The sequence below is a fragment of the Panicum virgatum genome, chromosome 6N, assembly GCF_016808335.1.
Source record: "Panicum virgatum strain AP13 chromosome 6N, P.virgatum_v5, whole genome shotgun sequence".
NCBI classification, from domain to species: Eukaryota; Viridiplantae; Streptophyta; class Magnoliopsida; order Poales; family Poaceae; genus Panicum; species Panicum virgatum.
In genome coordinates, this window is record NC_053150.1 from 20,019,400 (window position 1) to 20,042,339 (window position 22,940).

The 22,940-nt window shown below is 43.7% G+C and overlaps 1 protein-coding gene and 1 long non-coding RNA gene across 2 annotated transcripts; one reads left to right on the forward strand and one right to left on the reverse strand.

Moving 5' to 3' along the window:
• LOC120677349 lies at positions 1-22,940 on the forward strand. Its single transcript, XM_039958500.1, has 5 exons — positions 1-173; positions 21,381-21,496; positions 22,211-22,257; positions 22,347-22,380; positions 22,497-22,940. Exons 1-5 carry the CDS (start codon positions 56-58, stop codon positions 22,803-22,805), a joined length of 624 nt encoding a protein of 207 aa, XP_039814434.1. The 5' UTR covers positions 1-55; the 3' UTR covers positions 22,806-22,940.
• On the reverse strand, positions 18,742-22,516 carry LOC120677350. Its single transcript, XR_005676280.1, has 2 exons — positions 22,395-22,516; positions 18,742-18,949 (listed from the first exon to the last, which is right to left on the reverse strand). It is a non-coding gene; the product is annotated as an uncharacterized LOC120677350 (long non-coding RNA).

Consider the following 22,940-nt stretch of genomic DNA (forward strand, 5'->3'; position numbering starts at 1 on the left):
GCTTGCTTACATCTCCACTGCTGGAATCACAGAGAGAAAACCCTACCGCCATACCATGAGCAGGACGGAGGATATGAAGCCAGCAGAGAAATCAGCAGAAGCCCCTACTGATTCCACTGCAATAATCGTCCAGGCGGAGGCGGCCAGCCAAGTCAACTCATGCGGTGCCCAAGGTATGGCCGCGAAACTTCAGTACAGTATTATTAAACCAAATTTCGTAGATAGTTAGCTCAACTCTTCCTGGCTGGGGATATTACGAAGAGATTATTTACGAAAGCAACAAAATGAAGACTAATTGTCTTATTTTTCAGGAAATGACTGAAATAATCTGTGCCAATTTATCTAATCTATGGTTTTTTCCGATAAGCAAACCTTTAAATCTGATTAATTATGTTAGAGGGAACCTTTTGGAGAGTGACCACGACAACAACTGAAATCCAGCAACCCTTATTCCAGAATCATTCAGAACACAACCATCCATGTGCGTGCTAGCGCTCATCATCAATTTCCTCAACCTCCATTCGTTTGTACTGTACCTGGCTGAATGCTTTAAAGTTAACGTTATATTGCTTCGCTTTATATGATACTCCCTCTAGAAAGAAATAGTCTTGCACATTGACATCACTATCTACGAAAATCAACCCTACCTGACTTTTTCTTAATAAGGACTTCTTGGCGAGGCTCACTCCCCAACTTTGTCCTTTAGTACTGGTCCAATGATAGAACATCGAATCTCTCAAAAATGATATATAGCACATCTCAATTAGCTCCGAGCGAGCTGATGTTGGATTCCTACCAACTACATAAATAAAACATCTTTTCAAATGATTTTCTCTCTCCTGGATAAGGACGACATAAAATAACAAGAGTAATGATCCAACTGCCTCATAATATATGTACCGTTGTCGGGGGAGTTGATAGAGGTGATGACCTTGTTAGCCTTGCTGAACTCACCTCTATCTAGAACTCCTACAACAATGACATATTAACTAGTTTATAAGAATACGACTTGTCATTTTATTTACATTGAAGAGAGAGAATAAGTAGCGACAGAATATTATTAATTTTTCAAGAGGTAGCTTATACAGAGAAAGTGGGCTCCATCCTTTATCGAGATGAGAGAGAAGTTGTGCAACGCAAGAAACAATACGCTATTGACCATTGGAACTTCCCATCTTTTTGCTATCTCTTACGAGGTTGATAAGGTTAAATTAATGTACTATCTGAACCATTGCGTGGAAAAAATATTATTGCAACTGCTTTACATGGTTTGACCTCTAGAGTCACCCTGGCATTCATTATACAGTCCGGGTTCATATAGAGTTCTAGTCCTAGTCTAATTACTTTTTTTTTGAACGATCGGGCACGAGATTGTGCCTATTTCGTTGATAGAGAAGAAGAGTACAACCGAGGAGGAAACGGTAATAAAAGTTTACGGCTGCGGTATTATAGACGCTAAGTCCTTTGCTCCTGCTCTTGCCCAAATGGTTGCTTCCGTCTTAATTTTCTCCATTAACCTAGTTGCTGACTTTTCTTGTCGATTGAAAACTCTATTCTTTTGCTCCTTCCAGACCTCCTAGGATTAACATGGTGAGGCTCCGTACGTCCTTCTTTGGCACAGCAGCCATAGTAGCGATGTTTAGCCACCAAGTGAGCGCACTCTTAATCGGTCTCCACCAGTTCGGGTGGAGCTCTGGATAGAAGATCCACTCCGCAGCGAGCTGCCAGATCCTTCTACTGTATCTGCATTCGGAGAGCAGATGGTGTGCCGATTCTCTGACTCCTCTGCAGAGAGGGCATGAAGGCAAATGCGGTCACCCTCTCCTTGCCATCCTGTCCGAAGTCCACACATGATTTTGGGTGATGTGCCAAATGAAAATTTTGCATTTTGGCGGTGCCCAAGTCCTCCAGAGTGCATTTGGCAGCACTGCCTTAATGCATCCAATGAACTGTGTATGTTCCTGAGGGCGTGAATTTCCAGTAGATTTGGCTTCCTAATCAGGTAGTAGTCGTACATGCCGCACATGCTCCCAAAGCTTACAAAACTCCAAGAGGTGAGTAGTGGTTAGACCATTGTTATGACGTATGTCCCTGATCCGATCCACGCGTCTCATGCAAGAGCGTTAGCTACTATCTCTTGGCCTGCAGCCATTCATCCGTCCAGAGCTCCATAAGCTTGTCTTCCTTCTATTGCCAATTGTGATTTGTGTGCAGGCTGCAAAAAGTAACCTGTCCGTAGTGTCACATGGGGTTTCTGTCCCAACCCAAGCTTTTTGTGGCGAGACCATTCGTGCCATAGCCATCGAAGCCGTAGCACCCTTGTGAAGCATTCTAGATTAAGTACACCTAGGCCACCATTCTCTTTTAATTTGCCAGGCAAGTACGAATACAGTTGACCTTGCATTTGCCCCCGTCAGGGCCGCATCCCCTACCCAAAGAAAGTGCTTCATGAATTTGTCGAGATCCTCTAGTGCTACCTTAGCTGTCATGATGGCTGTTAGGATGTACACCGGCTGTGAAGAGTGGATTGCCTTGGTGAGACATACGCGGCCCGCCTAGGTAAGATGTCTGTCGTGCCAGCCCGACTTCTCAAGTAGTGGGAAGAAGACGATTTTCTTTAGCCGTCCGATTGATAGTGGTAGACCAAGATATTTTATGGGGAATGTTGCTCTTTCGTAGGTAGGTCTGCCAGCACATCATCAAGATATTGTTGCCGCTAATTGGGGTGACACTTGTTTTCTGGAAATTTGTTGTCGGTCCTGTCGTTTCTCCGAAGAATTGCAATATTTTTTTGAGATTTTGGACGTCCTTTCTCTTGGGTTTGATCAAAGTTGCAGCATCATCTGCATACATGGATACTATGAATCGCATAATGCGGCTGACCCCTCAATTTGCTTAGCAGACGTCGACCAGTTGCTACTGAGAGTAGGCGTTGTAGTGGGTTGATTGCCAGGACGAATAGTAAGGGTGACAGTGGGTCCCCTTAGCGCAGCCCGCAACCATGTTGAATGGCCTTGGAGGGTATCCCATTTAGCAGAATTTTGGATGTAGAAGATGTTAGTGTTGCTGCAATCCAATTCCTCCAGCGCGGTGGAAAACCTCTCCGCTGTAGGAGATCCAATGCCCAAAGGAAAATCACGAGCACAATTCCTCCAGCGCGCCCAGAGGAACCTCTGGCGCAAGTTGGGGGTCTCCGATGATGAGCTAAGGCCCATCAAGGAGATTCCGCAAGAGTTCATTGCAATGTTCTCAGGCCCACTGCAGGGGAACATTGTGGATGCCATGACTGCACACTTCGAACTCGACGGCGATGACGACAAAATCTTCAACGACGCTCTCATCGAGCATGCGGGGGACGCTGCAGACGACCTGCGGCAGGATAGCGGGCCGGCGAACACCTAAAACGGCGTGCAATGACTATGCTCAGCGAGAACTAGTTTCTCATGTATCTGCTACTGCATACTGTGCTTCCTTCCATTGCTTGTGGACCTTCTGCCCTGCTGGCTGCGACCTTCGGGAGCTCAACTACGGCGACTACCTTGTGCTGATGTTTTGCTGGCTTCGACCTTCGAGCACAATTTACGAACGCAATGATGTGATTGCCAGCCCACAGTGCTGATCCGCCTGCGCACACGACCTTTAATACATGAGAATGACTTCGACACCCTCTGCTGGAATGTGCGAGGGCCAAACTCAGCAAAGAGGTGCCTTGCAGTCCACGAGATGGTCGCATCGACCAGCTACCACATCGCCTGTCTCCAAGAAACAAAGCTACAAAGCTTGGACAGTAATCTTGCGAGGTTCCTTGGTGCCTACAAGCTTAACCAGTTCACTTATAAACCAGCGCAAGGCACAAAGGGCGGCATCCTCATTCTCTGGAGCGATAGCACTCTAGACCTGCAAAATATCCAGATTGGACGCTACTCCATCATGGCCACGATCACGGTGCGTTACAGCGCTGCCTCTTTCTTGCTCACAACCATATACGGTCCTTCACGACGGGTGGAAAAAGAAAACTTCTTGCAACATCTAAGACAAATCAAACCTCCATCAGGCACCAAATGGACAGTGATGGGAGATTTTAACATCATCTACAAAGCAAGAGACAAAAATAACAGAAACCTCAATATGCAGCTAATGAGGAGATCCGCACAACACTTGACTACTGCAAGATCAATGAAATACACCTACAAAATTGGAAATATACATGGAGCAACGAGAGCCGGCATCCAACCCTCGTCCGCCTCGATAGATTCTTCTACAATGAAGAGTGGGATACAACCTTTGATGACCATGTACTCCATGCACTTTCCTCAGGACATTCAGACCACTGCCCGCTACTCCTAGCCCGTGTTGCCGAACTGCGACGGCTGTCGCCTTTTAAGTTTGAAAATTTCTGGGTCAAACTGCCAAGGTTCCAAGAGGTGGCGCAGAAGGCTTGGTCGCAGCAAACACCGCACACTGAGTCATTTCACAGGTTAGCCCACAAGCTTTTTACAACGGCAAGGGCCTTAAGAGGATGGAGTAGAAATCAAATTTCGGATGCCAGACTCAAGCTGCACATCGCCCAAGAAGTCTTACATAGATTTGACACCGCACAAGAGAGTAGAAGCCTATGTGACGCAGAATACCGCATAAGGGTCAGCCTCAAGGAATGAATTCTGGGTTGGGTGGCAATTTAAAGGGCAAGGAGAAGGCAGAGCTCCAGATAACATACGTTAGAGATGGGGATGCAAACTCGAAATTCTTTCATCTAAAGGCAAACACAAGAAGACGCAAAAACTTTTTTTGGCGCCTCAAAAATGGACCAGGCTGGGCTGTCTCTCACCAAGACAAATAGACGATCATTGTCAACCATTTCTCATACATAATGGTTGTAGGGATATGAGCGGCTAAAAACAAAAATGTTACCCCATAAACCAGGAACTACTATTGTTATAAGTCACGAGTTTACCACTAGATGCACAGGTGTGGAACTTCTGTAGTGCGTTGATGTTGTGCAGATGGAAGCTGGCAGTGCAGTTGCGAGAACCTCCTCACGAGTCCTTATGCAGCAGATGTGGAACCTCCAAGGTATCCACACGTACGACGGAGGAAACGTCATGCTCCAGACTGCTAGGTCCGTGAAAGCAACCTACGGCTACGGCGCACAACCAAGCAACAGGCGTGGGGGCGAGGAGAGAGAGATCTGGTACTTCTCCATGTGCCTCACCCCTTGTATATATAGTCCTGATTGTGCCCCAGTTGGGCTTGCAAGCACTAAGCCCAAATCCAACTCGGATCTCATCCTCGTTGGGCTTCCATTCCCTTAAGTGTGTGAACCTATGGGCTCACGTGTAAATAGTCATGGTTCGAGTACTCTTACTCTGTCCAATTGTTTATAGCGGCCTCTAACAAGACATGTCAACTCCTAAGCGCACGCAAGGATCAAATCAGACGAGCCATCACAATATGCGAACTTCTCGGAGTCTCCGGGCCTACACATGGAGTATCCGGGTCTCATGATTGGACATCCGAACCCAAGTCCGAAGTATCTGGGCCTATACCTGGAGTATCTGGGGTTTTGGAACGGATGTCGGAACCCTTGTCCGGAGTATCCGGACCTTTGTCCGGACTATCTGGAGTTTCTGTTCCTTGTACCACACGATATTTGGTCTAGCTCCAAGCTTACCTCTCTTTCTTAACCCTTGCTTGGCCATGCTCTTTCGATCTGAATCACTCGAGGGGGCCACAGATATCTCTCTCAAATAGAGAGGGGCAAATTCCATCTTGACTGACTATGTCTCACAGCATGCTTCTTGACAAATCTGAAAGCCACCTTTGTAACTACCCAGTTATACAGAGTAGCGTTTGATAGCTCCTAAGTAAACTGGTTCACATCTTGAGTACATGCGACAATCTCAGATCTAAGGACACAGCGTACATATTGTGTAATGAGAAATCACCATCTCTCTTGTCGGGTCAGTTCAGTCCCATGTCCAACATGAACCCACATTAACATAGTCATCAACTAATACATGTGGTAGTCTAATATTCGTGTGTGTTCTTTCCATGAACTCCGACTAGGAACATCTTTAGAATAACCATACAAGTAAAGTGTTTCACAAAAAATTCACGTAATTGCTTAAACAATACAAGTTGCCTTTCATGGATATTCAAAGAACACTATAGTAATCATGAATACATGGAAATATGATCATCTCTATGATTACCTCTAGGGCATATTTCCAACAGTCTCCCACTTGCATTAGAGTCAATCTAGAATTTATCTAATACCCATTGCTCTTGTGTGAACCTCATGCTTTGGTTGCGGAAGAGGTTTTGTCAATGGATCTGAAACATTCAAATCCTTGTGTATTTTGCATATCTTGATCTTACCCCATTCGACAAACTCTCAAATAAGGTGGAATCGCCGCATGACGTGTTTTCTTTTCTAGTGATTCTGAGGCTCCTTTACTTGCACAATAGCCCCACTGTTGTGACAGTAAAGATCCAGCGGGCTGGATGCATTTGGAAACACACCAAGCTGAATAAGGAACTTCCTTATCCAAACATCTTCCTTCGCAGCTACTGAAGCTGCGATGTACCCAGCTTCTGTTGTAGAATCAGCCACCATCTCTTGCTTGGAATTGTTCCAGCTTACAGCACTACCATTTATTGTGAACGCATAACCTGATTGGGACCTTTAATTGTCTTTGTCGGTTTGGAAACTAGCATCGGTGTGACCCATTAGAACGAGCTCCTCCTCACCACCATAGACTAGAAACGCATTCTTAGTTCTTCGCAAGTACTTACGAATGTTTTTCACAGCTGTCCAGTGACTCTCACCTAGATCAGACTGGTACCTGCTCGTAATAGTTAGAGCATAAGAAACATCTGGGCGAGTACTTATCATTGCATACATAATAGATCCAATTGTCGAGGCATATGGAACTTTGCTCATGCGCTCCCGCTCATCAGCTATCCTAGGACGCTGAGTCTTGCTGAGATGTATGCCATGTGACATAGACAAGAACCCTTTCTTTGCATCTTCAATGCTGAACTGTTTCAGCACCTTGACAATATAAGTATCACTTGTTCAGCTACATTAGCATCACTTGTAGAGTCAGGACCTATTGGCTCATCTCAAACTTCTTCGAGTTGCACCGTTCTTCCACTTTCCTCTCCTTTGAGAAACTCTTTCTCTAGGAAAACTCCATTCCAAACAACAGAGACTTTGCCCTCAGATCGGTTGTAGAAGTAATACCACAAAGTTTCCTTTAGGTATCCCATGAAAATGCACTTATCCGATTTGGGAGTAAGCTTGTCAGACTGTAGGCGTTTGACAAAAGCTTCACAACCCCAAATCTTTAGAAAAGATAAACTGAGAGTCTTCCCAGTCCACATTTCGTATGGTGTCTTAGCTACAGATTTAGATGGTACCCTGTTTAGCGTGAAAGCTGCTATTTCTAGAGCATAACTCCAAAATGATAACGGCAAGTCCGAACGGATCATCATCGATCGAACCATGTCCAACAATGTTCGATTACGTCGCTCAAACACACCATTTCTCCGAGGTGTTTCAGGCGGCGTAAGTTGTGGAACAATTCCACAACTATTCAGATGATTGCTAAATTCGTGGCTTAGATATTCGCCTCCACAATCAGATCATAAAGCTATAATCTTCTTGCCACGCTAATTATCAACTTCATTCTGAAATTCCTTGAACTTTTCAAAGATTTCAGACTTATGCTTCATCAAGTAGACATATCCATATCTACTCAAATCATCAATAAAGTTATGAAGTATTGGAATCCTCCTCTAGCAGTCGAACTCATTGGTCTGCACACATTTGATTGTATGTGTTCTAGCAAGTCTGATGCTCTCTCTGGAAATCCTGTGAATGGCGTCTTGGTCATCTTGCCCAGCAAACAAGCTTCGCATGTCTTGTATGATTCAAAATCAAACGAAGTTAGGAGTGCATCCGAATGGAATTTCTTCATGCGCTTTTCACTTATATGACCGAGACGACAATACCACATATAGGCAGGATTTAAATCAATAAGCCAAGGATTTTTAACACTTATACTATAGATTGGTAAATCATCAACATTTAAAATAAATAGCCCATTCTTAATGGACGCAGAAGGCACAAACATATTATTCTTAGAGACCACACAATCATTGCTTTCACTCGCAAAAGAATAACCATCCTTCATCAAATATGAAGGAGATACAATATTTCGACTTAAACTTGGAACAAAATAACAGTTATTAAGCTCCAAAACAAATCCTGACGGGAGGTGAAGTTGCATCGTCCCGACAGCCAAAGCAACAACTCTTGCATTATTGCCAATGCAGAAGTCAACTTCTCCTCTTTCAATGCTTCTACTCATTGTCATTCCCTGCATCGAACTGCAAATATGAGCAACCGATCCGGTATCAAATACCCAAGAATTAACATGAGAGTCAGCGAGAAATATTTTTGTAATATGAACAACAAGTGTACCCAAGTTGGAAGAACGGTTCTTCAACGAGGCTAGGTACAACTTGCAGTTCCTCTTCCAGTGTCCTGGTTGGTGACAGTGAAAGCACTTCCTACCTGCAGGTAGTCCAGATTTAGCCTTGGGAGTTGGGTTCGGCTTGGGGTTCACATCCTTAGCCTTGCCCTTCTTCTTCTTCTTCCAAGAAGAACCTTTCTTCTTGAATGCAGCCTTATTCTGGACAGTCATCACATGACCGTCACTTGCGCTTTTCATTATGTCACTCTGCTGTTTTGAGCATGCCGCATAGCTCATTCAGGCCCTTTTCAGCCCCAAGCATATGGTAGTTCGAGATGAAGTTCCCTTAGCTCGGCGGTAAAGAGGCAGGAATGAAATCAGCGGCCAACTCTTGTCCAAGTGGGAAGCCTAACTTCTCCAACCTAACCAACCATCCTGATTACGTGTGGCTACACCTTCTGCTAGCTTGCTTTCGACAAAGGCCTTGGACACATTGAACCTTTTAGTCCTGGCCTGAGTCTAGAACATGTCCTGAAGCCCCACAATCATATCGTGCGCCTCATGGTTTGTTTCGAAATGCATTTGCAGGTCGGGTTCCATGCAAGCAAGCATAAGGCAATTGACTTCTAGGGTTGCATCACATGCTCTCCTATAAGCAGCTCTTTCAACAGCGGGCGCATTTTCAGCAGGCTCATCTGTTAATGGGGTATCCAAAACCTCTTCCTTTTTCTCAGCCCTGAGAATGATTCTCAGGTTACGGATCCAATCTGTGTAATTAGTCCCATTTAGATTTTCCTTCTCCAGGACAGAACCCAATGAAAAAGTGTTGGTGCGTGCGGCCATTGATCTACAATAAAATTATAATGCAAAATGCTAAGACAAACGTATTCATGATGGAGTAAATGACATTGAACATTTAACAAAATTTGCTCCCAATAAAATCAATATCCCTCTTTTGATTCTTAGTGATTCAAGACCCACAACTATCAAGTCGACTAGTGAGCTTTAGCATCACTGCTAGAAGATAAGGTAGATCAGTAAGCAACTCCTTGCTAATCATATCTCATATGACTCTTATTGTTGGGTGGCATCTCTATGTCTCGGCTCCCAATCTTTATGCCCCAAGGTTCTTAACCATTAAGATAACCTTGTCAAGCTGACCAACCCCTATGCGCGTAAGTATCCAATATGAAGCTGTCTAGTCAAGGAAAATTGATGGTGCCCTAATTTCATAGAACCACCACCAGTCGTACATGACTTGGAACAGTGCAAGGTTTAGTTGGTAGGGCATGATAACTTAAAATTTATGAGGGATGGATCGTTCTACTTCTACTGTATGCATAAAACTCATTATCACATAATCAAGTAAAATGACAAGAACGGTAAGCACATAGTTGTGAATCAGTATAGCACAAGTTCTAATGGTGATCTCCATCTCCATAGAACCTAACCATGTTGATCTCCATCTCCATGTACCATGTACACCATCCTCCGGGTGATGAAACCTCCAAGAACTATAACTACCTCAATCTAGTTACATTATTAGAACGGATCATCACAAGTTGGCACGCAGGCCATTACATCAAATGTAACAATTCATATGGCTCCTGCCAAATTGTTATACTCACGACACGCAGGTCATGAAACAATTACACACATGCATCACATACACTTAGGGGCCATACCGATCACAAGATCCTGCAAAACAGAGTTAAGCGCTTCTGATGTCTAAACTTAAATCGCCAAAAACTCGATCTTCCTAGTTGAATTTCGCAAATCTAAAGTCGGTGCAACTGCCGTTGGCAGTCGGGATCATGTAAATTTTCTGTAGATGAATTTTCATACAAAATTCGCCTCAATCCGAGTTATGGCTTTTTTTACTGAACAGCATGTTTTTACCTCCTTTTACCAACTCGGTGAGCAGATCCAATCTGCCTCATGAATCACATGCAACTACCAAACCATCCTAGGTTTCAATTCAATCAATCTCATTGATCTCATCATGCTTTGACTGGATTTACATGTGTCACTTAACTCAAATGGCGGAAACCCGACCGGTATGAGTAATTCATCACACAACCATCATAGCGAGGAAATGAAACAAGGATTAAGGTTTCATCTATACTATGCACATCTTCGTATGCACGCTACACGAACCTATAACCAGCAGCATCGTCTTTGATACCACTGTAGGGATATGGGCGGCTAAAAACAAAAATTTTACCCCATAAACCAGGAACTACTACTGTTATAGGTCACGAGTTTACAGCAAGATGCACAGGTGCTGAACTTCTGTAGCACATCGATGTCGTGTGGATGGAAGCTGGCAGTGTAGTTGCAAGAACTTCCTCATGTCCAGCCCGTACTTGTGCAGCAAATGCAGCACCTCCAAGTTATCCACACGTACGGCGGATTAAGCGTCGCGCTCCGGACTACTAGGTCCGCGAGAGCAACATAGGGCTAGGGCGCACAAGCAGGCAATAGGCATGGGCGCGAGGAGAGAGAGATCTGGTACATCTCCATGCATCTCACCCCTTGTATATATAGACCTGATTGCACCCCAGTTGGGCTTCCAAGCCCTAAGCCCAAATCCAACTCGGATCTCATCCTCGTTGGGCTTCCATCCTCTTAAGTGTGTGACCCTATAACTCACGTGTGAATAGTCATGGCTAGAGTAATCTTACTCTGTCCAATAGTTGATAGCGGCCCATGTCAACTCCTAAACGCACACAAGGATCAAATCAGATGAGCCATCACAATATGCGTACTTCCCGGAGTCTTTGGGCCTACAAATGGAGTATCCGGGTCTCATAATCGGACATCCAAACCCAAGTCTGGGGTATCCGGGCCAATACCCAAAGTATCTGGGGTTTCAAAACGGATGTCTGAACCCTTGTCCGGAGTATCCAGACCTCTATCCGGACTATCTAGAGTTTCTGTTCCTTTTGCCACAAGATATTTGGTCTAGCTCCAAGCTGACCTCTCTTTCTCAATGCTGTGATTCAGATCCTTGGTTTACTCTTAACCCTTGCATGGCCATGCTCTTTCAATCTGAAACACTCGAGGGGCCAAAGATATCTCTCTAAAATAGAGAGGGACAAATTCCATCTTGATTGACCATCTCTCACAGCATGCTTCTTGACAAACCCGAAAACCACCTTTGTAACTACCCAGTTACGGAGTAGCGTTTGATAGCTCCTAAGTAAGCCGGTTCACATCTTGAGTACATGCGACAATCTCAAATCTAAGGACACAGCGTACATATTGTGTAATGAGAAATCACCATCTATCATGTCGGGTCAATTCAGTCTCACGTCCTACATGAGCCCACATTATTAGTTTGACATCTCCATGTTCATGACTTGTGAAATATAGTCATCAACTAATACATGTACTAGTTTAATATTCATGCATGTTCTTTTTATGAACTCCAACTAGGAACATCTTTAGAATAACCATACAAGTATAGTGTTTCACAAACAATTCACGTAATTACTTGTCACACCCGGTTTTAAGGACAAAACCGAATGCATAACTATATATATGTCAGGATCAAGTTTCATACATATAGAGACATTGTAAGTGAATAATCAGTAACAGTATCATAAAAAAGAGAAAATATAGCAAATAAAAAATTGTCAGAGTTATACAGCTTATCCTGGAAACGAAGGCTTCAAACTTCACAGGCAATTGATTGGTGGTTGTGTACGCCTAGAACTCAGCATCATCTTCAAAAGACTTTATACACCTTCTTCTGATGAGCAGCAGTAAGCAAGAGTGAGTACACTTATGGTTGGTACTCAGCAAGGCCACAAGAAATAATCAGAATATGATTTAAATCCATCTTTAAGTTAAATTAATCATGTGAGGGTCCAAGCCGCTCTTGACCGTGAGCAAGGCTGATATATCAGTTTTACACTCTGCAGAGGTTGTACACTTTCACCATAATTCGCGTAAAAGTTCAAAGAACTTTAAATCCAACCATGCAAGTGCGGCCAAGAACCATATCACACTTCTTTAGGTATGACTGCATAGGGATGTTACGAGGCTTTTCCAAAGAATCACTATATGCACGCACTGGTCCCTTGCTTTCTGCGGTACCTCAGAAGACGAAGCTTCTTTCACCCACTCCATCAATTCTCGATAACCCAAAAATCCACCAATCAAACACCCCAGCACGACATATAGATCATCTAATTACTTAGCCAAGACCAGAGCCATATGGTATTGTGGTTGCACTGTTTTCTTGGGTGGTTCTTCGTGTTCCAATTAAATCAAGTATTCTCATAAATAAGCATAGATAGAAGTATGGTTAGGGTCACTTGCCTTGCTCCAACAAAAAGTTACTCTTACTGCTTTTCAATTTTTGCTCACTTGGAAAACTTGATCTTCAAACTTCGAACAACGATTCTTCTACTTGAAGCAATCACCGAGCAAACATACAATGCAAACAAGTACAAACAATAAGAAACAGTACACCAAACAATGTAAGCAGTACAAAACAAGGTTATAAAACTATTGTACAAGTTGCAAGGATCGCGTGGGTGCAAGAATCATCGAAAACGGAACTAAAACGCGAAAGTTATGGCTAAAACAGGGTTTTAGGACTAAACTGCGAAGAACCTAAAAGATCAGGGGCTAAAACATAAAAAACAAGGGCTATTTTGTAAATCCTTTTGAACTGCAGAGGACGGTGGGTTAATTTTGGAAAAAATAGTGGGGCTCTTTTGCAAAACAGGCTCGGTTGATCGGTATGCCTAGGTTTGACTCGAGTTTAGATTGGATCTGGGCCATTGGATCAAGATCCAACGGGGTCATCTAGCAGGGCGGCTCGGCAGCGACGCTAACGACCGGCGGCGAGACTGCGTCGCGGCGGCTCGCCGGCGTTGGCCTAAAATGGCCGTCCAGGCTCGGTTTATGCTCGGGGTTGGACGGGGAGCGAGCAGAGGCGACAATTAACTCACGTAGGGGTGCTGCGCAAGGCCTAGATGAGCGGAGCAGGGCGCACAGCGGCGAGATAGAGGGGAGGAAGGGGCCAGTGAGGGTCCTCACCACGGCGTGTTGCTCCAAAGGCATCTTGTGGAGGCGATAGAGCGACGGAACGGCGGGATTGGAACCGAGCTCGAACGGAGCTCCAATGGAGGCAGCGCTGCTAGGGTTTCGCGGATGATAGCAGCTATGGCTCGAAGGGTCTGGGGGGTCGCAGCGCTATAAATAGGAGCAGGAGCAGGGCCTCGGCGTGCGGGCCATGCAAGGCGCTGGCGGCCAGAGGCGTGCGGCGGCCGGACTCCTTGAGTCCGCGTCGCCCACGGGAGGGGGAAGACGACCCCGACAGGCGGGGTCCATCTGGCAGTGACCGGGAGTGAGGGGAAGCGGGAAGGCGGGCTAGGCCGGGAGAAGCTGGGCCGGCGGTGGGGTTTCAGGCCGCGGGAAAAGAAAAAGAAAAAGAGGGAGAGAGAGAGAGGAAGATATGGGCCGGCTGGGCTGAAAAGGGATAGGGCCAAAAAGAAAAGTTTTGCATTTTCTTGAGAAGAAACAAACACATTCAATTTAAATTTGAATTCAAGAATTCAAATTCAAACTGAACAAAAAACAATAAATATGCAAAAGCAACATGAATACAACACCAGAAGAACAACCTTATTTAATTTGAAAAACAACCAACATATATTTTCTTGAAGAAAATAAATGTTGGAAATTTTAAAACTATGAGAAAATTGTTGGTTTATTTTTAATTTTAATCACATCCTGAAATTCAAAAATTTCAGGGTGTGACATTACTTAAACAATACAAGTTGCCTTTCATGGATATTCAAAGAACACTTTGTAATCATGAATACATGAAAATATGATCATCTCTATGATTGTCTCTAGGGCATATTTCCAACAATGGTGTGCCCGAAGGAAAGGACCAGAGACTTCAATTGGGATGCGCTCCAGTTACAGAACGTAAACTTAACATCTCTAGATGACCCTTTCTTTGAGCAAGAGATCCTGCTCGCCATTAAGCAATTGCCATCAAACAAGGCGTCGGGACCGGATGGATTCACCAGGCTTTTCTTCAAGAGCTGTTGGAACATTATTAAGCAGGATGTGGTCGCGGCAGTTAACTCCTTCACAGCCTGCGATGTGCAGACCTAAACCTGCTGAACAAGGCTAACATCGTACAGATACTGAAAAAAGAGGGCGCAGAAAGTATACGACTTCCGGCCGATCAACCTCATCCATGCCGTCACAAAAAGAATCAGCAAATTACTTGCGCTTAGGCTGGCCCCTTCTTTCAATGAGCTAGCACTACTACAAAAAATATTTTCCGAGGCGGATGAAAAGCATTTTCCGAGGCGGGCAGGCACAACCGCCTCTGAGGCGCCGTCATGGTTAATTGTGACTTAACCGAGGAGGTTTCCCTGCCCTCGGTTTCCCTGCCCGCCTCGGTAAATAAAAAAAACAAAAAAAGAAGCCCGCCGAGCCCATCGCGGGCCCGGCGAGCCCATCCCGCCGCCGCCGCCACATCCGCGCCCGCCACCGCCTCCTAGGCCTCGCCCGCGCCGGCCGCCGCCTCCGGGGCCTCGCCGGCGCCGCGGGCCGGCGGATCCACGCCCGCCGTCGCCTCCGCAGCCTCGCCGGAGTCGCGGACTAGCGGATCTGCGCCCGCTGCTGCCTCCGGGGCCTCGCCGGAGCCGCGGACCGGCGGATCCGCACCCGCCGCCGCCTCCAGGGCCTCGCCGGAGCCGCGGACCGGCGGATCCGTGCCCGCCGCCACCTCCTATGCCTCGCCCGCTCCATGGCCCGGTGGATCCGTGCCGGTCGCCGCCTCCAGGGCCTCTCCGGCGCCGCGGGACAGAAGATCTGCGCCAGCCGCCGCCTCCTAGGCCGCAGCCGCGCTGCTCGGAGTAGAGGCACCGGCGGAGGGGGGAAGGCTTGGAGGAGAGGCGCCGCCGTGCCCTGCTCCTCCGCCCGCCCGCGCGCCGGTGCCCCTGCCATCGTTGGTCCCGCCAATTGGTGGGGCCGCCGCCGCCGCCCCTCGGGGCTGCCTCTGGTGGAGGGTGAGAGGGAGAGGGGGCGATGGAGGCTGTGGAGAAGGAGAGGGAGAGAGAGTGAGAAATGTGGACTCCAAACTCTAAGAGCTATGTATATACTTGTGCTTGCAATTGGGCCATTTGGCCGAGCTAGCGGGCTGGATCTTTTTTACCAAGGCGGTTGAGTTACACTGGCCACCTCGATTCGCCATTAACCAAGGCGGTTAAATAAGGTGACCGCCTCGGTTAATGTTTATTAACCGAGGCGGTCATATTAGCAACGTCCGCCTCGATTAATCGATTTTGCGAGATGGTTTTTTGTAACCGCTTCGGTTAATATAAAATAACCACCTCTGTTAATACTGGGCATTAATCGAGGTGGTTAAAAATTGTGCCCGCCTCCGAGCCAATTTTCAAGTGCCTCGCAAAATAGAATTTTGTAGTAGTGTAGTTGCCCCCTGTCAAAGTACCTTCATAAAGGGTCATACTATTCATGACAACTTTCTTTACGTGTGAAACATCACGAGAAGGTTTCACCGCCACTAAACGCCTGCTCTGCTCTTGAAGCTAGATGTGTCCAAAGCCTTCGACTCTGTACGATGGGACTACCTGTTGGATCTCCAAGTCTAATTACATAATCTAAGAGACCTACTTGAAGTATGTTGATAGAGTCCCTAGTTTAATACAACTCATACTTAACATCCCCCTCAGTCGTTGTAGCGAGTTGTGCTTCCTTCTCGTCTCTGCTCTTTCTGGTGTCGTCCCTTGTATCCTCCTCTATCCCCTTTCGTCGTCATGGCGGAAGTGTCTTGGGGACATTGATGACATGAATGCTTTGACTGGAGGTGTTGCCTATGAGTTGGTTTAGACATAACCGATCATAATGAGATAATGATGTAGTAACCATATGGTCAATATAGTGGTTTGTCCTCGATATGACCCCATACAGTCAAAGGCGCAAAAATATTACGCAATTTTGTAGATACAGAGCTGCAATCATAATAGGAACCTTGCGCTTGACAGGGCATGCCATTGGTAGCTTCTTGCATTTGTCAGAAGATAATTGTGTATTGCATATGTCAGAGGACAATTGAGTCTTGCTTATTTCATAGGACAATTGAATCTTGCATATGTCCGAGCATATGCTTGCGTCTTGTATATGTCAAAGGACGAGAAGTTGATGCAGTCTTTCCGTCATGCAGATGACACGGCCGTTGCTGTCATCAATAAAGCGTCTTGCAGAATTGTCCGTTAGGCCCTATTTAGTTCCCAAAAAATTTCTATAGTACCCGTCACATCAAATCGTTAGACACATGCATAAAACATTAAATATAGTTGAAAAAATAACTAATTATACAGTCTAACTGATTAGCACGAGATGAATCTTTTAAACCTAATTAATTCATGATTGGATATTATTTGTCAAGTAACAACGAAATGTGCTACAGTATCAAAATCTAAATCTTTTCGCGAACTAAATACAGCCTTAGAGGAGGCGAGATGTCCATCTTGTGGATGAAGTGGCGGCAGCTTGTTGACGAAGACCACGTCAAATCAGAATATTGTTGATGATATGCTTAAGGTTATGATTTCGAGAGATTATGGAGATGATCTCCTAATGGTGGCGCGAGCGAAAGGTGTAGCTGGACAAAAGATCTAACGACGTTGGTCCCTATGTCTCTGTTCCTATATAGAAAATATTGTTGAAACTGTTTTACACGGCTTGACCTTTAAGGTCATTCTAGCTTTCATTATATAGTCCGCGTTCATAGAGGCCTAGTCCTAGTCTTATAAAATAATCTAAAGGACCTACTCAGAGTACATTGTTTGAGTTCTAGTTTAATACTCCTTCCGTTCTAAATTATAAGGTATTTCAAAAAAATTGGAGAGTCAAATTTCAAAAATTTTGGAAAGTCAAATCATCTCAAAGTTTGACTAAAATTTTAGAGAGAAATATAAAAATTTATGACATCAAATAGGTGCACTATGAAAATATAGCTAACAAAAAATCTAATGTTATTTAATTGGTATCATAAATGTTATTATCTTGTCATATAAATTTGGTCAAACTTGAAAAATTTTGACTCTCCAAAATTCTTGTAATGACTTATAATTTGAAACGGAAGGAGTACAACTAATAGTCTAACACATTGAATATGATTCCATCCTCTATGCCGCAGCTCAGATGCTCGACGTGTGTGCTTTTCACACTTAAGTGAACGCAAGATGCTCTCGATAACTCGATGAACCTAAACGTAAAATGAAGAAAAAATGCGCGCATTTCCTAGGACCTGACTGCTTTGGGCCCGCATTCTATTGGTCATTGGAAAACCTTGCGCTTAATTAATACTTGATGTCTCCTCCATGCCTTCAGCGATGGTGCTGCCGAAATAGAGCGAATAACCCCAGTTTAATTGTTTAAACTCCTCAAGAAATAGCGCTCGCTCACCTGACGCATTCAGATCAATGTCGTCCTAGAGCATCCAGAAAAGACATGCTCGGCTCTGGAAAATGTGTCATTAGAAAATTTCATTTTTGCTACAAACCTTTTGAATTGCTATCGACGCGCCAAAGCACCAACCAATAAAATATGGTATCCGCAAATAAATCACTCGGTTCAGTTTGCTCGTCTTCATCCCTGTTGCCTCTTCGTCGTTTATTTCAACAGACGAAGATTTATAGATTTCATATTACTTCCTCCATGTCAAAATAAGCACATTTTTGGTAAATTTTGAACATATTAGCAGTTATGAGAAATGTTGCCACTAATTACTCATACTTGTTGTGATTGATAGCTATGTTATATGTTTGATTTTCTAGATCCTGAATAAATGCACATGCATTGGAACTAGCAAAACAACATCAAATGACCATTTGATTGGCTCTATATATATGCTTCTATATAGTTGTTTTATTAATGTGGGTGTTGCTTTCATTATATTTGTTTTACTAAAATCTAAATCTGCACTATTTGTCAGACACAATTTGAATGCGGACACTTATTTTAGAAAAGAGGGAATCGAATATATCATTCTGATAGAAAACACTCCCGAGCACTACACCAGGGGATGCACACAGTTACAAAAGTAAAGCAAGAATGATAATTTGAACACGCTGATGATAATCAATGTAACACCCCACAACAGCAGCAACATTTTGGAGCGTTACCACACAACACTACAACTAAAACAAGCACAGACATAAAGAAAACAGCAAGAAAGAGCTACACAAAAGAGCAAGCGGAAGCAACACATAAAAAGCTCAGATACATAAAAGAAACTCTGAAGTGAAATAAACATTTTACAAACTGAACCACACCAGAGAGTTTATAACAACATCAGAGTCTCCACATCCAAACATGGTAATAAAATATTTGTTCAACATATATAAATAAGTGTGTGCACACATGCTGCTACTTCCATCCAACGCTGCACCCTCCAACTCAAGAACCTGCGGAGGGAGAAAAACGTATGAGGTTTATGGAAATACCTCAGCAAGCAAACTGCTCTAACCAAGCTATTTAAATCATAATTTGATTAAATAGTAGATTATTAACTTGACAAAAAATAAGTATCATATTGAGACAATAAATAAATTCAGGTAGAGAGATAAATGAAAACTTCGTATCAAAGCTTCAATGCAAATGCAAATGCTGCAATGCAATGTATGACTTCACTTCTACCCACAAATCCCAAGGAAGTGAGGGCTACAACCACATTGCTAAATCTCAATGTGCGTTGTTGTACCGGTACGTACCGCACCAATCCGGCTACGGTTTCTTCATATGCATATTTAATTTGAGAGTTCAAACGTGTGATTGCAATGCATGAACTTCATATACCTCCAAAATTTATTCAACAAGAGTAATGCCATAAGTAAATAAACATATAAATCAGAAATAAAGCCAAATTCATATCTTCTCTAGGTAGTGTGAGCTTCTAAAATATAATAATGGAGGCAATTCAAATAACAAAATTAAAGCGAGTAGACCACATCGCTCCATTTACTTGCCTTCACCGAAGATCAAGAAAGTGAGCTAAGCACAATCCGAAGGTGCACCATCTATTTACAAACATAGCTCAGCACTAAAACAAACACACTTCAAAATATAAACATCGAATAAAGCATTCCTACGCCAGAACCCAACGTTCTCACGCAAAACACTCTAATCTAGACATGACAGTAGTACTACAGCTTATTTTTTTCTATTCTTCAATCCCGATGGACAAAAATTCTAATCTTTTGCCATCTGAAAGGCAACTGCATATCCTACAACTTTCAAGTTATCCAAAAGTAGAGAAAAAAAATCAACAACATTGGGTAAATTCTAGCTGAACCTTGATAATCTAACAGATTCTGTAGAATAGTCCTACTAAAACAGTCACAACTGAGCTCCAAAATTCAGATGAATATGAACGTTACCAATGTCGAAAGCTTGTGAAATAGCCTACAACTCTTAATATTACCAGAAAGTCCAAATATGACATTAAGGTTTCCTAAACTACATGTTAACAGACAATGCCCATAATTACGAGACTAAAAAACAGTCAGATTCCAACTTTAGTTTCTCGCTCATTTTAAATACGATTGAGCTGTTCTTTGCGTCTATGGAAATATATCTAATTCTTCTCCAACTCATATAAAGGTTTATATGAAAAACTGCCACGAACAGAAACTGCGCAGGCAGATTGATGGTGTGCTGAGAAAAACGATGAGGATAAACTTTAACCCTAGTCCAAACGGCGACTAATACCGCAACTCCCATGAGCTAAAAACCTCTAAAACCAGAGGGAAAACATGTTCTACATCAAGGGCAAGTCTCACCTAGGGTTTCCCCTTGCAAACAACAAAGACGACGGCGATGATGACGACAACTACGATGATTTCACTTCGTTTCCCCTTCTTCCTTGCATCCAACCTCGCTGCGCTACACCACACAAGGTGTCACCACCATGAACAGCGAGAAAAAACCATAGAGATGGGGAAAATGGAGAGAGGAAAGAAATCTCAACCGGTTTTTGTAGAGGGATGACGAGGATCGATGATGACGTGCCCTAGTTTCCCTTCGCCCTAGTTTCCCTTCCCTTCCCTTCTCTTCTCTTCTCTTCTCTTCTCTTCCTCTCCCTCTCCCCTCTTTTTTCTCGATCTGGTCACGGCAAAGGGTGGCGGTGCAGGAAGGGACGACAACTTTAGGGTTTGGAAGGGGAGGGGGTCGGGTACTGTAGCGAGCTACTGTATAGCGCCCCCTTTAACTTAAAAAAACCTACAACTTTTTTATCCGAACTCCAAATGTGACATGTAAATGGTGAAACGAAATGTACTCGACGAGCTCTACGCAACCACAGTGTCCATTCATCCATTCGAACAAAGGATCAAAAAATTTTAATTTTAGCTATCAACTTTATGTATTCCCATGTACAAGGCGTATTTTGTCCTTATTCATCTTGGGTGTTACAATCAATCCACGGACTCGACCATCATCCATGTCTGGGTAAATCTTCCGGGTAAAAAGTTTGTTTGGCACCGTGCCAAATGCCATGATGTCATATCAACTGAGTCCTGCGTAGCTAACTTCTATATGATAGCACACATACATGGCTGACTATGTAGTTGAGAAGGTAACCAGCAAGGGAGAAAAGTTATGTTTTTTTTCAAAATTAAATCGGTTCTATAGCATATCTATCCTGAATGTGTATTTTTATATCCATATTTTACCCATAAAATTGACATATTTTGAATTTATTATAATTTGGGTGACATATATACTAATGAACAATTTTTAAAGCCATCGATGCACCGGATATGTGTTCTTCAATTTTACATTGTTGACCTTCATTTCCTAACGATAAGATTTCATTCCATATGTATTTCTGTGGAGAAGGCAACCCAAGTACAGGTGATCAAAGTACGATACAGGACCAGGTGAACCTTCACACTGCCCTTGAATCCAATGAAGAATGCACGCAGAAAGAAGAACTCACATCAAGAAATGGCAAGGTAAACACCAAACCAAGTAATTCAACTATTTGTAATGGAATATCTTCAAAATTTTAGTAATATTTGACTATTTGTTCAAGGTGGGGGCTAAACTTTTGGGTACAGTTTTTCGGAACAAACCCACAGAAAGCACATAATTCTCGCATTCCAAATAAAACCATGTTTAGAAATTTAGTCACATTTGTTCTAAGTACATCCAGATTGTTAACCAACAGTAATATCAGATTTTTTTTGTTGTTTTATAGTGCAATGGAAATAACATATGCTAGTGAATTTGGGGTTATTTCATTGGAAACTATATATAGTATCGTGCGCGACACAATTATTTGTAAGCTTGTGTAAAATTAGTTAGACAGTTTATTTGTTCCAGACATTGAAATTGCTAAGAAAATCTTGTTATTCTTTTTTGCTACATGGAACAAAACCTAGTTGTTTTGCTCTGCATGGCACAAAACCAATCTCCCGGCTAGTACCTGAGGTATAAACATCCTAGTTTATTACAGAATTAGAATGAGCAACAGGGCAACATGAGAAAAATAAACGCAAAGTTGAGAGCTACTTATGGCTCGCACCACAGGCAGTGCCATTAAATTCTTCTTCAAATGTTGTGGGCACACGAACAGAGATATCTGCCTATACCCAGATTTGTTCAGCCTACTCTGCGCCTTTCTAATTTCCTTTTTTTTTTACATGGCCATCATATATACCTCGCAGGAGGACGTGGGAAAGGACGAGGAAACAAATGTTAAGAAGATAATTGAGTATGCATATATTTTTCCAGTTTAACCTAATTCATCAGCTCATCATTTACTTGTGATTCAACTGATATTCGTTTGTGCATCTGCCACAGGAATCTCAAAATGGGGTCTGAAGAGGATAAGAAGGTATGCAAACTTACTGATCCTAAATCACTTGTTGACGGTCGAACCAAATCAGCACCTTTGTACCGAAGTCATCACCTCTGACGTTCTCTCCCAATACTTTTCTCGAAATATGCAAGACTGCTGCGCTCCTCGAAGAACGGCACCGGCAACGCGTTGGAGGCGCCAAACTGCACCTAGGAGGGTCCGCAACCATGCCTGCACAGGCGAAACGCTTAGCGAAACCGGTTTTCGCGAAACCGCCTGTGGCCAACATGAGCGCATTTCTTCCACCGAACAAGAAGAAGCAGACGAAAACCGCACAAATCACTGGGAATAGCTCCACTGCTGGGACCACCAGTTCAACTGCAGGCACTGGGAGCGGCAACAAAGCGCAGAAGAAAGCGACTGCATCATCATCATCATCGCGTGCGTCAAGTTCCAAGTGAAGTCCGGCACTGCGAAGCACAAATAATCACATCTCCATTTACCCGTTCCGTTGTGATGCACTTAGCCTTTAGTTGTTGAATTTGACAAATAATGATGTGTTTGGTTGATATATCATTTGTGTCGTGGTGTGCAAA

Bases quoted from the DNA above. Each gene is read 5' to 3' on its own strand.
- LOC120677349 (XM_039958500.1), top strand. From the start codon at position 56: ATGAGCAGGACGGAGGATATGAAGCCAGCAGAGAAATCAGCAGAAGCC. The intron at 21,497-22,210 runs GTAAACACCAAA...TATACCTCGCAG, and splicing joins TCACATCAAGAAATGGCAAG to GAGGACGTGGGAAAGGACGA. The intron at 22,381-22,496 runs GTATGCAAACTT...GAAATATGCAAG, and splicing joins GGTCTGAAGAGGATAAGAAG to ACTGCTGCGCTCCTCGAAGA.